Source organism: Falco rusticolus, chromosome 12, assembly GCF_015220075.1.
Source record: "Falco rusticolus isolate bFalRus1 chromosome 12, bFalRus1.pri, whole genome shotgun sequence".
NCBI lineage: Eukaryota > Metazoa > Chordata > Aves > Falconiformes > Falconidae > Falco > Falco rusticolus.
Window position 1 is genome coordinate 28,443,523 of NC_051198.1, and position 15,339 is coordinate 28,458,861.

Genomic DNA, 15,339 nt, shown 5'->3' on the forward strand with positions numbered 1-15,339 from the left:
TTAACCATTTGGTTCTCCTTGAGCTTATCTTGTTATGCCCCAGCCTGACATTTTTATGATGTCTATTCCCTCCTCCAAGGCTATGTTTTGTTAACTGTTTGTAACATTCTGTTTTTCAAATTCTTTGTTTTTCATTATAGACATTTACATATTTTGTCTAAATTTCAAGTTAAGTAACAGACTAGCCTTCTATTAATCACTTATCTAAGACCTGGTCCCTACATCTACAGCCCCCGGATCTACAGCTCCAGCTAGGTCCCTCTTCCCTCATCGAGCTTCTCCCCACGCAGGTCCCTTTCCCAGTCTTGCTGCAGTCCACACCAGCACTCTCATGGTCGGTACTGGTAGGAGATGCTGTACTCTCAAGATAGATAGTCTATGCTCAGAAGTTAGAAAGGGAGCAAAAAACAGGCTTTCCTGGTCATTTGGCTGAGCAGCTGCCATGTTTGCAATGTCTCCCACACTGTGTTAGCAGGGAAGGCGTCGATGATGGGTGTAGTCAAACAGTTTGTTCCCATCTGCCTGTAGTAGCACAGTGTGTGCTCATCTAGGATATGGGTGTGTGTTATCAGCTTCCTGCAAGGCCTAGATCCAAAATTCACTACGGTTGGGCTAGGTCTAGGGGTTGGAAAGGTTACATTTCTCATGTCTCAGAGCCACTGTCCAAACTCCCTGCTACATTTTCTTTTTTTACAGTAAAGACATTAGAGTTGTCATCAGTTTGCACCTGAAGTTATATGTGTAAGGCATCAGAATGGAGAGGGCCTGGTATTGTTACAAGGGGGATATTCAAGCAATGCTTAAAAATGCAAAAAACCAAAGGTGTGCATTCTTGTGCCAGTTCCACTTCTCTGCTGACTTCAGTGGCTACATCTGGTTGGACTATGTAGTTTCAGGGAACTGAACTGATTGCAGAATGGAAAAAGCTAGGAATATAAAAGCAAGGGAGAGCAAAGTGTAATAGAAGTTTATCTCTAGAGTCCTACAGGATGAGCTTAACAGGCTGCGCTGTAGTTTTGTTTGTTCAAGTAAAATGAAAGTTTGTCCCATCTGATTTGTTAATCTGCTCTTCAGTGGCTTACGTGCACCTGGTAGGACTGTAATGGTTTTGCATCAACCATGTAAATTTGGAAAAAAGGAAGAATAGTGTAATGCCTCTATCCCTTTAAATTGCTAGCTATGCTGCTCATTAGGTTCTAGTTTTATTCTCCAGAGCAACTAAGTTCTTGAGTACTGACCTGTTCAAAAAGGCATTGCCAAAGGCGTTGAGTTTCCTGAATGGTTTTTTGGGATCCACAACCAACGCATTTCCAGGAACAATTCCTTCCACATCTCCTTGCATAACTGCTATAAAGGAGTCAGTTGTAGGCTCTGGTCCAATCCTCATCCCTGGGAAATCCTGCTCCAGCAGGTACCTGTAGGTGAAAAAACAGGGTGTGGGCATGAGACATGAGCTGCCTAAGTCCTAAGTGAGTTGTACCAAAGATTGCACTGTAATTATGAAGCTCAAGAGCATGGATACTTCTGAGACTATTTTTAGCATTGTCACTGAATCGTTTGATAAATGTCATAGTAGCTTTTCTACTCAGGATCTCCACATTTAAAGCTTTCCTGTTTCAGGTAGATTAAGAAATCAAGATGATTATAGCTGCTAGGAAGAGATTCTCATGGTGTTTGATCATTTTGTGTATTTTAATCCTTAAGACATTTGGAACAGATTTAGCACAGCAAAGTAAAAACAGCAGTTCACTGCAATCAGAGTTAATCCCAAAACCTTACTGGCCTTTGGTGCCAATATCAATTACTTCACTGCTGCTCATTTCAGCAGACTCATCCAACTAATGTGCTTAGCCCCCAGTCCAAATCAGTTGCTCAAATGCTAACTTCTCCTGTACTTGATTGGTGGAAGTCTCAAATCTCCCTTCCTGCATGCTTCTGCAATGCAACTACAGGTTTGCATTACAAATTGCTCAAGCATATTGAACACTAAGCATGTGGGTAGCAAAGTATACCCCAATATTTGTTATCAAGCTAAATAGTACAGTAAGCATCCCTTATTATTTCCTAAGCCCCTGACAGCCTCTCTAAAGGCAGTGTCTGGCAAATTCCAGGGAAAAATGGCACTCATGGGGCTGTAGGACTTTGAATAGGACTCTGGCAGCACATTCTGACTTACCCTGCCAAATTCAGGGTGGGTTAATGGTATGCACGGGACAGTTCCCTGTGGTTCATGAAGGAGCCAAATGCTATCATTGAGGTCAGGTCTGTGCTTGTGTGTGCAGAAGTCATCATACCTGCTGGTCCTCTGCTGAAAACTAAGACCACTGCATCCATGTGGCTTGCAAAAAGTACCTAGAGCTGGTCTAGCTCTCAGTATGGGATGGTGTTAGACTACCTGACCTGGTGATAAGCTATTGACTGTTAGATGAGGAACATGCCTGCCAGGTTATGGAATTTAGTGTAATACTGTGTGGCTTGTTGCCAGAAGATAGCTGACATTTCCTCTTCCATTGCTTTGACCTAGTATGTATTTATCTTTTCTACCTACTAAAGATTTGCTGTGATGTTAGAAGTAGATTCAGGGGATGGGGAAGAAAGAAAATGGGAGAAGGGCTGAGGATTTTTCATGACTGAGACCAGTGTGTTTAACTCAGGTGAGTCTTACCAAAGAGGGTAAGTTCCTATGTGAGGTACTATAGGACCACTGGCATGGAGCTTGTGGTTATTTAGGGGTTCCTGCTTTCACCGTCATTTTAACAGACTTAATCACCAGTGTTTGAGGAACAACAAAATATTGTGCTTATTCAGCATGGTCCTTTATTGACACCATGTTAGCAAACGTGTCTTCAATTCCCAATGGACCTAAAGGTAAAACAAGCAAATGTGCACTCAAGACATACTGTGAATCATGCTACTTATCTGGCTTAGTGCACCTGAACAGCTGCAGCAAGAATAATTCCAGTAATAATATCCATATTTCCCTTAGGAGCTGACCACCTCCTTTATTGGTATTTTATCATGCATTTTCTTTTTCATCCAAAGGGATTTTTCAAGTCTTCTGCTCACCAGAATGCCACCAGAAGTGACTTCTCTTAAGGGGAGCAACTCTGAGATAAAACAGCAGCTGTTTAGCAGTTCCCAAAATACTGAAACAATCCAGGAAGGCAAATAGCCTTCTGACCTCCTATACTAGGGTGGGTACAGCCTACCTACCCAAAGCCTATACAGAGATTCCTCAAACTTTTATAGGAAAGTAGCTCATTACTTAACAAAAGCTGACTGCAGCTAATGCTGGGGTGTGCCACCTCTGTGGCTGGTGTCCACAATACACCTTCCTGGCAGCTACAGTTACTTATCTCTAGCTTGAAGCAGCTGAGAACAGGGAGGAGCTACTTCTCTCCCACCGAGGACTCTGTAGACTATCAAATGAATGTTCTTGGCTCCATTCCCTGGAAAGCTCTTCACACCGAAACAACCATTTGCTAGGTTAGAAGCCACTTGGCCAGACTCTGGAAACTAAGTTCAAGCTTGCCTGATGGCATTTCCAAAGCGTTAGCTCCTGATGGACACTGCTGTGATGCTAGTTACTGCTATTGGCTTTCCTCTGCTCCTGCTTTGTATTTCACTTTTTGTCTGACATAATATATTTAAGAGTGATATACAGATGGGCAGTCACTGAATCCATAGAAATCATTGACCTCTCCCCTTGCAAATACTGGAAAGAAAAGAAACAGGTAGGGTTAACAACTGTCAATGCAACAAGTGAAGCACTTCTGAGAAACACCCCTTACTCCCAATGCTAGGTCACAGCCTTGCCATAACAATAACTTGTTTTTTACAGGTTTGAGATGCACACAGTATACAACAGCTTTTGAGCAGCAGGGAAAAAAAATGCCTGAGGGTTTTGTGTCATTTATGGGCAAAGCTTCTGAGAAAGACTAAGCAGAAGTCCTGCATGTAATAGAAACATTCCTCCTCCAGCCAGGCTGCTCAAAGTATTTTATCACAGCTCCACACAGCTAGTGTTTCAAAGCATTTCTGTGTTTCTTGTATAATTTTAAAACAACCCAAAAAAACCAACCAAAAAATCCCAACAAAAGCACTCTCATGCAGAAGTAGTTACAAACCAATGTTAATTGACTTAATGTGCAACAAGTACTATGAAATCAGAGAGATTATTTGCACTGCCTAGCATCATAGCATCTATTTTAAGTAAGGCTTCTCTGGGAGATTCGGGTACATTATGCAGCAGGGTGGCTGCAGCACAAGAATCTCATTGTACACAGGATAAATACAAGGGGATTTATTGACACTGTCTGATGAGGGGGGAGGAAGGCACTTCTGCTAGGCAGTGCCACAGTCTGCCTCTGCTAACTCAAGCAAGCTGGAGAACACATGCAATTGTCCCATTTGTAGGGATTTCTGGGAGAGAAGAGCAAACAATAGCTGTAGAAAACACCAGCCAACAGTGAGCAACTTCCCCTTCCAGTATAGGGTGCCTTACTCTGAGCTGCTGAACACCTTCAAGGGCCTGGGGGAGTGACCTTCAGGCAGGCTGGAAGCCTGCACAGGGTGCCAAGCAAGAGGTGAATGGTTTATTTTAATGATGAAACTGCCTTTTGGAGAATTGTCTTGGAGAAAAGAAATTGCCAATTGGAGAATTGGAGTTGGTATGTGGCTGGGAACATCATACTGTTTGCCCCATTTCAGGCCTGTCCCTGCTCCTGGCAGGGAAAGGTGAAGGACAAGGGCAGGAAAGCTGTATTAGTGCCAGCCTGGCTTTGGGTACCCTTTCCCAGGTAGGTTTGGAGCAGTGTAGGAGCCAGGCAAGGAGATCCCGGGCTCTCTGGGCAGGAGTGCCTGCAGGATGTGGGGGAAGGGGCTGTTTGCCCACGATGAGTCATGCAGGAGCTGTGCAGGATGCTGCTGTGTGTGGCAGCAGAGGTGATGCAGAGCAGGAAAGGGAAGAAGGGCAGAGCAGGAGGAAGTGGAGACAACAGTCTGGTGCAAGCAGAAATGAAAGGTTCAGGGCCACAGGGGGAGGTCACACCAGAGCTCTGTGGGTAGCCTGTGACAAAACAGTATGGAGAGACCAGGACAGAAATGATTAGCTGCAGGAGGAAGGGGTGGCTACACCAGAAAAGCAAGCCATGTTGACAGTTTGTAGGGCTCTAGCAGGCTTGTTTGTTTTATTAGCAGGATGGCTGGACACAAGCCAGGACTATTTTTAGAAAAGACCAACAGAATCTAAGTTAATTAGGAGAGTAATGTTCTGTCCTGTACTCCCACCCTCTTACAGGAAACATAAAAAGCAATAACGTTATCAAGGCAAGCTCCAGTGACATCCTGCTGTGGCTGTCAGATATTCCCAGGTAGAGGTGTTGCCTTGTCCTCGCCGTCACAGCCTTTCAGATTCCAGCTCTGCAGAAAAGCCTCAGCCAAATGCATGCTGAGGAAAGAAATGGGAGTGAGCAAGAAGAGAGGATACAGCAGGAAGCAGGAATGGAAGAGCTGCAGTTAGCAATGCTACATCTTTCACACAGCAAAGCAAGGCTCAGTTCTCTGGGTTCCTGAAAGCAGGAGAGAGAATAGCTTAGGTCCACAGAAAACAAGCCAGTGCTCTGGTCTTGCTTCACTGGCTTTGACCCACACAACTTACCTCCCTCCTCCCCACCTCAGCCTTAGGAATGTTTCTCACTGCTGACCTTGACTGCTCTCCTTCCACCAGCAGCTCCTGACACAAGAAGCATCTTGCCTCATTGCAAGATGCTGCAGAGCCTTGCATTTCTTCCTTGTTTCACCTCCGATTCCCCAAGAACAAGGAAAGATGTTTGGGACAAACCCACCTTAGATGGACAAAGGACCTTAAGTCACTTATTTTTTAATGGTGTACTGGGATCTAGGTGAACCAGGACCAAGTTCAGTGCCACTAAATACTCATGTGGAATAAGTCATCTCCCTAAATTGCATGCCAGTACAAGCAGGACACAATATAAGAGTGGGATGGATACATAAGGATAACACTAATTATACCCATCCTGACAAGATTATGGAAGAGATGTCCAGAGGTTGTTTCTTGCTTCACTACTGCCAAGACATAATGGTTGTCTCCCCTCCCACTTCTTCCCCCAGTTGCCTTTAACTCCTCCCTGCTCTCAGTTCTAGCTCCCACTCACCTTCCCACAATAACTCTGGATGTTAATCTGATGCTTATCTCTGCTCTCTGATGACCAGTGCCTGCAAGCTGATGCTGGAAGCCTATCACAAGCAACACTTAGTCTTCCACCACCATCTGCCCTTCTTTGGTTGGGAACGTATTGGAGTAAGATCCTCACATCCCTCCTATTATTACAAGCCCTGGGGTTCTCCACGAGTTCTCAACTTTCACCTTTTTATGCACTATTTTACACAGGGAATACTCTGTCTTCCTGGAAGGCCTTCTCAGGTCCATTTTGCACTCCTGTGAAGCAGAAGCTCCTGGTCACTTCTGCTTGACCATAGTCTCTGGCTAGGCTCATCCCAGTACTTCCCACAGAAAAGCCTGGGAGAAGAGGACAGAACCATGAATGAAATCCCGTGGTCAGAGAGGCTCAGATCAGCTTGCTTACAGCAAAGCAAAGGGGGTGCTGCCATCCCACATGCTTCAGGCAACCAAAACTTCTTATAAAATGAGCTAACGCTTACAGGAAAAGGACTTCACTGAGCAGAGAGGGGCAAAGGCAGGAAGTCTGCAAACAACAGCATGCAGGTGAGACTGCAGGGAAATGCTGATGCTGGCAGTTTGGAAAGAAGCATTAGGAAGAGATGCTCTAGTTGCACCACCAGCAACATGGATATTCAGCAACCTCCTGGTGTTCAGCAGAGGTTCTGTTCTGAGTGTCAGTAACCCAGAGGACAGAAAAAGCCTTTCAAATAGGTTTGGTACCAAATCACAGAACAAAGATCTGGGGTGGAACCAGACAGCTACGCTATCCAAGCTAGCCTCTCTAATTTTCAGAGGAGTAACTCCCCTTCCACCCAGCTGCCAAATGCTTCTTTGCGTCATTCATGCCCATTCATCATCTACCTGACCTGCTCAGGTGAGCAAGGCCTATTTTACTCAAACTTTGTTTTCCAGGCACATGAAAAGGTAGCAGAAATGTATTCTGTTCTTGGCTCCTGGCTGGGACGCTAAGTAGCAGGAATACTACAATACACAACCCCCCCCCACCTGCATTTCTCAAGGTCACTCCTTAAGAAGTGCAGTCAATTTGATTCACCTCTTTCTACTTTCCACAGCCCCCGCCTCCACCAAGAAATACTGGTAGAACAAAGGGCTGGCTGCTTGTGGCTTGCGTCCAGATTTACACTGGGGTAATTCCACAGATTTCAACACAGCCACACCAGAAAAAGACTGGAATTTAACGCTAAGCTTATGAATCACATAGGAAACACAGACAGCACAGCTTCAGCTATGATCCCAAGAGACTGCCTGCTGCAAGTTGAACTAGCAGCCCGAATAGAGATCCCTGCAACCAAGTCCAGCTGGAAAAGTTTAACCCTTTCTTTGACAGTTTCACATCAAACCTGCTACTGGCAGCTGCTCGCTCTTTATAGTTAGGAACGAGCTTGCCACTCCCAGAATCTCAGCAAAGCAGGCCACAGTTAAAACAGGGCTAACTTCTGGAGCCCTGAAGATGGGCAGGTTTCTCTTGTGCACACCCCCCCACACACCCGAGCACATGTGCTTCTCAAACTAGGCTCTGTGCATCACCTCTGGGCACAGCGCGGAGAAAAAGACACAAGGGTGAGACACAGACTCTCACAAACCCAAGCACACACTTTAAGGTTCCCTAGCTCATAGGTTGCCCCACCACCCAAATGCTACATCAAGTTGAAAAGAAGGGCTGTTAGAAGGGCTACCCTGCCTCAAGCGGTCACGGAGCAGCCCTTGCACTTTGAACGCGCAAGGGCCCCAAGTGACTCACATCTCTGCTCCAGCGCCCTGCCCGCACTCCTCAGCCCTCCCCTGGGCTACTTTTTGCCACGTTGGTGTTTCACGGCACCTCTCACACCACCCTGTCCCTGCGAAGGGATACTGCCAGAGTTTAAGTGGAGGCAGCTTTTCAGTTGAAAGCTGTTGATGGGTACCGGGGGCACAGGGGGGGAACAGAAGAGGGATGCAGGCACACCCGGGAGGGAAGCAGGCAGGTGGGTTTTACCTGATGAAGGTGGTCTTCCCAGTGGAGTACTGCCCCACAAGGAGCACCATGGGCTTGTTGTCGAAGTCGGCATCCTCCAGGGCCGGCGAGTGGAACTCGTGGAACTTGTAGTGCTCTTCCAAGGGCAGCAGTTTGGTTTTGTAGAGCTTTTTCAGGCCCTCGCTGACCGTCTGAAACACCTCGGGGTCCTTCCTCCGGCGGTCATCGGTGCCCAGCCAGCTGAACATCTTGGGGCTGCCTGAGGCCAGTTCCGCAGCGAGCGCCGAGGCTGGGCCGGGGGGCGGCACGGCTGTGGCTGCCGGCGTGGGCTACCCCTGCATGCCCGCCCAAGCCGGGCGGGCGGCGGGGCTCAGGGGACGGCCTGGCAGGCCTCGCTCCCCTCGGGCGCCCACCCGGGAGGGCCGCCTTCCGTTACGCGACCCGCACCGGCGGCCTCAGGCAGAAAACGGTCCCCGCGGGAGGCTAAAAAAGCCGCTTCTCCTCACAGCCTCGGCCGCGCGGCGCCGGTGGACGCCGCCTACCCTTCACGCCGCCGGCTCCCGGCGTGGGCATGCCGCGGAGGCGGGGCGGGCGGTGGCGGCGGCAGCGCTCTGCGAGCGCGGCGGGCGGTGTTTAAGGGCGGCCCTCCAGGAAATGGGCCGGCGCCGGAAGTCGACGGCTCCTGGCAGGCGCCGCCCGTTCTTCCCGGCGGGTGAAGCCGCAGCGGACGGCGCCATGTTGAGACGGGGCACGACGCGGAGGAAAAGCGGGAGGGGCCGGGCCCGCTCCGCGGGGTGCGGCGACGCACAGCGCCCCCTGGGGGACACTGCGGGCATTTGTAGCCCGGCCGCCATTTTCTTCCCCTTCTCCCCTCACTTTAAAGTAAACCCCTGCATGCGCAAATTTGACAGGACTGACAAGTCAGGGCTGACAGGACAGCTGCCGAGTGAAGGCAGAAGCGCTTTGGCCAAAGCCTGGACGGGTTTTCCAGCGGCGGCCTGTCTCCCGGGCCGTGTCCTGTCAGCCGTGTTGCTGGGCTCTCCACATCACTGCTGAGTAGGTGGGACAGGGCAGGGCATTTTTCCTAAAATATCTCCAAATGTCGTTTTCACTTGAGTTGATCCAGCGACCGGGAGATATGTGGCACAAGCAGTTCTGGAAGTGGCCCTGCCGTGTGGCTGGCTCCTGCCCTTCCCCGCCATTTGCAGGCAGGAGGAGCCCAGGCCCAGCCTGCTGTAACTGGAGGCAGTGGTGCAGTTGTTTTTCATGGGCCGGGGGACACCCAAAGACACCGAACAACCATCCAGGTCCCATTCTATGCACCTGGCTGTAGCAGCAGGCATTTTCCTGGCTGTTCCTGTTGTGTGATCCCAAGCACTTGTGTGCTCTGCAGCTGTGAGGTAAGAGCCACGGCTCCAGGGACCAGGTTTCTTTTTCTGGAAAAAAAATAGCAAGCTGACTGTATTTTCTGAAGGTCAGGCTTCTCTGCTTTCCTGCCAATGCCTAAAGCTAGTCTGAAAATGGAACTATGTTTTGAAACCTCTTTAAGAGTAACTTTCCTCGTTTCTTTGGTTTTATAAATAGAGACTTTTGGCTTTAAGAGTTTGATGACTCCTTTCCAGTAAAAACTCTTGAAAGGCCCATAGAAATCAGCATGATTTGGCAAGATTTCCTCATTTTGTAGGAAAAAAAAATCATTTTCATCTTCTAGATAGTTCTGCCATTTAAGGGCTGTGCTTCTCTGATGCTGTGGTGGTATTTCTGCAGCTATATATGGAGCCTCTTTGGTGCTTGCCTGTGATATCCTCAGAGCTGAGTAAAGGTCAGGCCAGGAAGCCTTTGATTGTAAATCTCCCCAGGCCACCTTGATGCCCTTCCTGAATACAATGAATGGGGGAGGAAAGCAAGGTTTCTGTTGGGCAAGCTGCAGGAGTTGACTGCTTCAGGTATGGTGGAGGCACGCTTGTCCCACATTTACAAGCAGAGGATATGTATTAATCATGAAGTTGCACTAATGATAAAGATGTATACCCGATGGCTAAACGGCCAAAAAAATGTTTCCTTGCCTTGTCTGAAGAGAGTCCCTTTCCTTTGGATTCTTTATCACCGAGGCAGATCACAAGGAATCTTGACAGGTTTTATAGACTTTCTGTAGGTGTCTCACAAACATTGCACAATTTTATTTATTTTTCAGTCTGTTTTCTTAGCCATTTCTCTCTGAAAGGCTGACTTCCTCAAGAACTCTCTTTACCTTAAACCACAGTGCTTGTCAGAAACAAAGGGAAGTAAAATTAGGCAAGGAAGTTTAGAGTATAATTAGGTTTTTCTTTTTGCCAGAATTCAAACTGAAAATTTTAATCTGTTTTCATTGTTTAGTCCTTTTCATTTCTTAAACAGGGCTGTTTTAATGGATGGCTTTCTGTTGGACAGATTGGTCTTACGGTGCAATCTTTAGGCATTTTTTTTAAATAATTTACATTTTTGTAGTTTTGAGAGCAGAAGATGAACAAAACCAATTAAATCTTTTTTCCAAATGATGGTTTTTCATTTAAAATATCACTGCTGGAAGAAGGGCTGATTTTCTTGAAAGTTTCTGAGCTGTTCAAATAGAAACCACTCTGCTGCAGTGCCCAGGACATACACATATCTGATACTGATGGGGGTCTGCTACTGCCCTCTACTATAGAATTTCTCTTTTTCTGTCACACTGTGACAGATTAAACTTTTAGCTTTGTATTTTCTTAGCCATGTCCCTGCTGTTGGTAACATTTGGTAACTAAGTTGGCAGTCACTTAGCTGGATGCTTGCCTTGACTGGGAAGAGAGAGACTTTGCTGGAGAAGATTCACTTCCCTGTTCCTGGAAGTGAATGAGGCTGGACTAAGTCATGTAGTATCTGCATTCAAAATGAAACCTCATTTTTGGGGGTGAAACACAATGTTGTATAACTGAAACTCATTTAATGTGATACCAAGTCATGGTGATGCGTGTGTTTGCTTATCTCCTGCCTTAGAATGAATAGGTTTTCTTCCTACGAAAAGATCGTCTGAGGATGGGGACGTTAGGAAGTCACCATGTTTGAAAAGAGGTGGTGACTCAGTCAGTACTGTAACACTTTGACTGTTTGAAAAATCTTGTGGGAGCAGTGTAGTTCAGTAAAATTAACTTCCTGCTAGTGTAGTTACTGTCACTGTTCATTACCAAGTAAGAAACCCGAAAACCCAGTGTCAAAAGTTCAGGTGGCGATGGGTTCAACAGGGAATAGCTAGGTTTGTGGAAAAGGGATGAGGGGAGAGGAAGATGCAGCGGGCCCCCAGAATTAAACCAAATATGCCAATTTGAGAAGTAAGAGAAGGAGAATTTCCTCTGGTTCAGCTAGATCAAACTTCCCAATCGCTTGCTGTGCCATGCGGCCTAGGAATAAAATAATTTCCAGCGTAGTCTATCCTTTTCCTTACTCATTGCTTTGGTTTTACAACTCAGAAAGCTGCGGCCTTCCTTTCCTGTCCTCATATGCTCCTTCATATTCCTATGAAATATTTTACTTTATGTTTCTCTTACCATTTTTTGAAGGTGGCTTGGTATGCATATGCTGTCCTTTTCCCTGCCCTCTCCATGCTGCTGTTACCCCCTGATTGCCTGGAGTGGAACAAGGTGCTGGTACCCAGAAGTGCACCAGAAATAGAAAATGTAGGGTTGGATAATGTATTCCCACAGTGAGTGGGAAGCATGCTTGCCTCCAGAGAATTCACTCCTTAAATATATGCAGCAAAGGAAGCGTATTGCACATAGGGGACCTGACCCTGTGATGTCTGCAATAGTGCCTAATAAGCACTAATAGAAAGAAAAATTCTCATGAGTCCTTCACCGTGCTTGCAGTGAAGAAACTTGGAGGTTTCTCCTGTAATTCTTGGATGGTTTTGACTGTCCCTGTCATAGGACGTTTACTTCCTTCAAACTTCTATAAATCTTCTTTTTAGAAATTGTTACGATTTAGTGATTGACAAAGTGGATAGTCTGTCATGGCCCTGTCTGTTCTGAAAAAATGTGGGGGTTTTGAGTGTATTTCCTTTCTGAGCTTTTTCTTACCTCAAAGCAGAAATCCTGTTCTACCTCGTCAGTGATGTATGGAGAGATGTGGAGTTTTGTGCTTTGAATAGTCAAATGGCTAAATAAACAAGGAAGCTGCCATCCACTGAAGCAATGGGTGAGTCAAACGGTAGTCTGCATGATGGGCTGACCTCTTCTTTCATGCCTTCTGTGGAATATTTCGCACTGGGTTCTTCAGAATTTTTCTGGCATTACTCAATATGCTTTTTTTCCCCACCTCCTGCTTCTAACACAGTGCTTGATAGGGTAGAACGCTCTCAGGGTTACGTAAGCGAGAGAGAGAGGGAGATACATAAATACACACATAGGTAGAGATAACATATATACTATTTATAAGTAGCAGGCATCATTGCCAGTGGAATAATTATCCTTCGCTGTGAGGACACACCTGGAGAAGGTAGGACATCAAACGCCAAGTGCTGTGTAGAGGGATTTGGTGCTGGCATTCAGCAGTCATCTGTGGCTAGCAACAGTCAGGATTTTCCAGGGGTTTGAAAGGAGCAGAACCCTGTCACCATGGTATGCTGTTGAGAGGAAGCTGTGCTCTAGGACATAATGGGTGTATTAGTTATATGATGCTGCTGGCCTTGCTGAATGCAGCAGCTGCTGCTTTACTTTTTTACTTTTTTTTTTTTTTTTTTTTTTAACTTTTACTTCTGGAAGTGTCCAAGGGAAAGATAAAGAGTTTGTATCAGCAAACCCGAGAAGAATGGGTGCGATGTAAAGCAACTAGATGAGATACATCAGCTGCCCTGCATGTGACAGCTCTGAAGTTTCTGCCTGCCAAATGGTTGGGAACACAGGCTGGTGCTAACCTAGATTCTGTGTGCCCTTGTTCTCTCAGGTTTGCTGTTTAGAGGCAGTTTAGCAGATACTTGATCACAAAGTATTCTGCAGAGGTCAAAAGTTTCATCTGACTTCAAAGGGCTTTGTGGGCAGTCAAAATCTGTAATGATTAGGATGATTATGAATAGGGTGTTGTAACCTTAAGTGCTAAAGCACAGACCTTAAATAAATGGGATTTTTCTATTTCCACTGATTTTGATGTAGCTTGGACAATTTACATAGCAAAGAATATGTATTTTATGTTCTCAACCAGTCTGTAAAAGTAAATCTTTGGTCAGAAGGTATTGTTTGAAGTTCTGAAAGCCATCCAGGCATTTTTGCTAGACCTTTTGTTAACATCAGCAGGACGGTCTGGGGCAGGCTCACTGCTCGGCCTTGAAAATCTCAGCACCAGAAGGTGTTTGTCAACTTTTGGGCCAATAATCTAAGCACTAGAAATTCAGGGCAAGGTCCTCCACCTTTCTGTATGTTCATTTGTTTTGTGAGAAAGCACAGTTCAATGTTTCTTTTCAGGATATCTCTATTTGCTAGAAAGCCCACAAGAGTGGGAGGCAGATCTGAGTTTTTATTTCTGAAATACACCACTATGTTTAATCAATCTTTAATCAAAGGCTTGAAATTGTACCTGCAAGTGCCATTTTCATACTGTGTGTTTAGAGACTAATAAAGATTAACAAAGCCTAATACAGTCACATTTCTATTCTAATGACTGCTAATTTCTGTAGCTAATGTTCTGCTGTATTACAAGAATGGTTATAAAAGGTGGCCCTGCATCGTTTGTTCTGTTCACCTTAAAATTTATTGTTTTGCATGCAAGTATTTGCTCTGTTCCACACAATCAGGAGTGGCTCCTCAGTGCAGATACAGATTGTCTTCATTGAACCAGAGGAGCTGGACTGAGCTCTGTCAGCTCCAGGTTTAGCCCTCGAATTGCCAACTGCCCCAGTGTTACCCGAGATACATCCTCTCACAGAGAGAGTAAGAGGCTCTCAGAGAATTATTTCATGGTCCAATTCCTTTTACTGAAAGCAAAGGGTTTGCTGTGGATACTTCAGATTCTCATTTTAAGGCCTAGGGACGAGGCATCTGAGATGCTGAGAAAGATCAGAGGAGATCATAGGATGCTAATGTAGTAGAAGGACTTGTGTCAGATGGCAAACATTAACTAGGGGAATGTGCAAAGAATAGAGAATCAAATCCATCGAACCTACTGGTTCCTGGGTTCCGTCTAAAGCTTTTAACCTCTGTCTGCTACACTTGGCTGCTTTCCCTTAGAAATTTTAATTGCTGGAAGAGATACATATGCACACACTCTGCTCCACCTGTGCCAGAGGACACGGTGGGACACTGATTCAGTCTGGTTCAGTCAGTAACGTTTCTGTGATTTCCAGGTATACCTTGGCTCATCTAAAACTGTATCTGGCATCTGCTTGTACACATGGGTGCAGCCAGACAGCAGGCAGAAGGTTAAAACACGAGGTGGAACAGCCTGTGGCTGTCTAAGCAGTGACTGTTCACGACACATAAAATGCTTCATTACATCTTTTGATCAAAGATTTCTAGGTAATTTGGAAAAGAGTTTAAAACAATACACCTACAGGCAGGTTCACTTGGGAGGTTTTCAAAACACATAAAGTAGCTGCATCATTGACTCTCAACATACACTGTTACAGTTGGGGCTGCTGGCTGAGTTTCTCAAAAATAAGGCTATGTATTCAGGTGATTTAAAGCTCCTTTTTTGAAAGGCTTGGTTTTTTTCATGCTATCTCTGGGTTTCAAGGTCTATCTATAACATTTAGTTCTTTTTCAAATAAATGCCAGACTGAGGTGAGAACTAGTGAATGATTTTATCAGGCATTGTGCTCTGCACATCGCCAAATCAAGTCTCAAGTATTTGCTCTTCAGTGTAAATCTAAGTATGTCAATTCCTCACCAATTCTTTCCTTGGGGAGCAACAAAATGAGAAATTCTTTCACATACATGTTTTGTCTGTCTATATAAAGTACAGCTAGTATCCAGTCTGTTTTCTTCCCCTTGTTTTTCTCTTAAATCTATCTATCTCTCTGTTGCTCATATTGTTGTAGCCGTGAAGGTCAATGGCTGTAAAAAAGGCAAGGTTTGGAGGGAGGGACAGTATTTTTCATCTGGAGCAAAACCAGACAAGTTGTTAGGCACTTAAATCCTTCTTCAGGTCTGAAATGTCT

The 15,339-nt window shown here is 45.7% G+C and overlaps 2 protein-coding genes across 2 annotated transcripts in view; one reads left to right on the top strand and one right to left on the bottom strand.

Moving 5' to 3' along the window:
• EHD3 (EH domain containing 3) overlaps positions 1–8,799 on the bottom strand; it is a 31,788-nt gene extending 22,989 nt beyond the window's left edge. The window contains exons 1-2 of the mRNA XM_037405132.1: positions 8,202–8,799; positions 1,239–1,415 (exon numbers count right to left, since the gene is read on the bottom strand). Coding sequence (XP_037261029.1) covers positions 1,239–1,415; positions 8,202–8,428 — 404 coding nt within the window. The 5' untranslated portion in view covers positions 8,429–8,799. The remainder of the gene's footprint in view (positions 1–1,238; positions 1,416–8,201) is intronic.
• The window catches only part of CAPN14 (calpain 14), an 89,387-nt gene that overhangs the window by 47,947 nt on the left and 26,101 nt on the right, over positions 1–15,339 (top strand). The gene's annotated exons all lie outside the window — the stretch shown is intronic.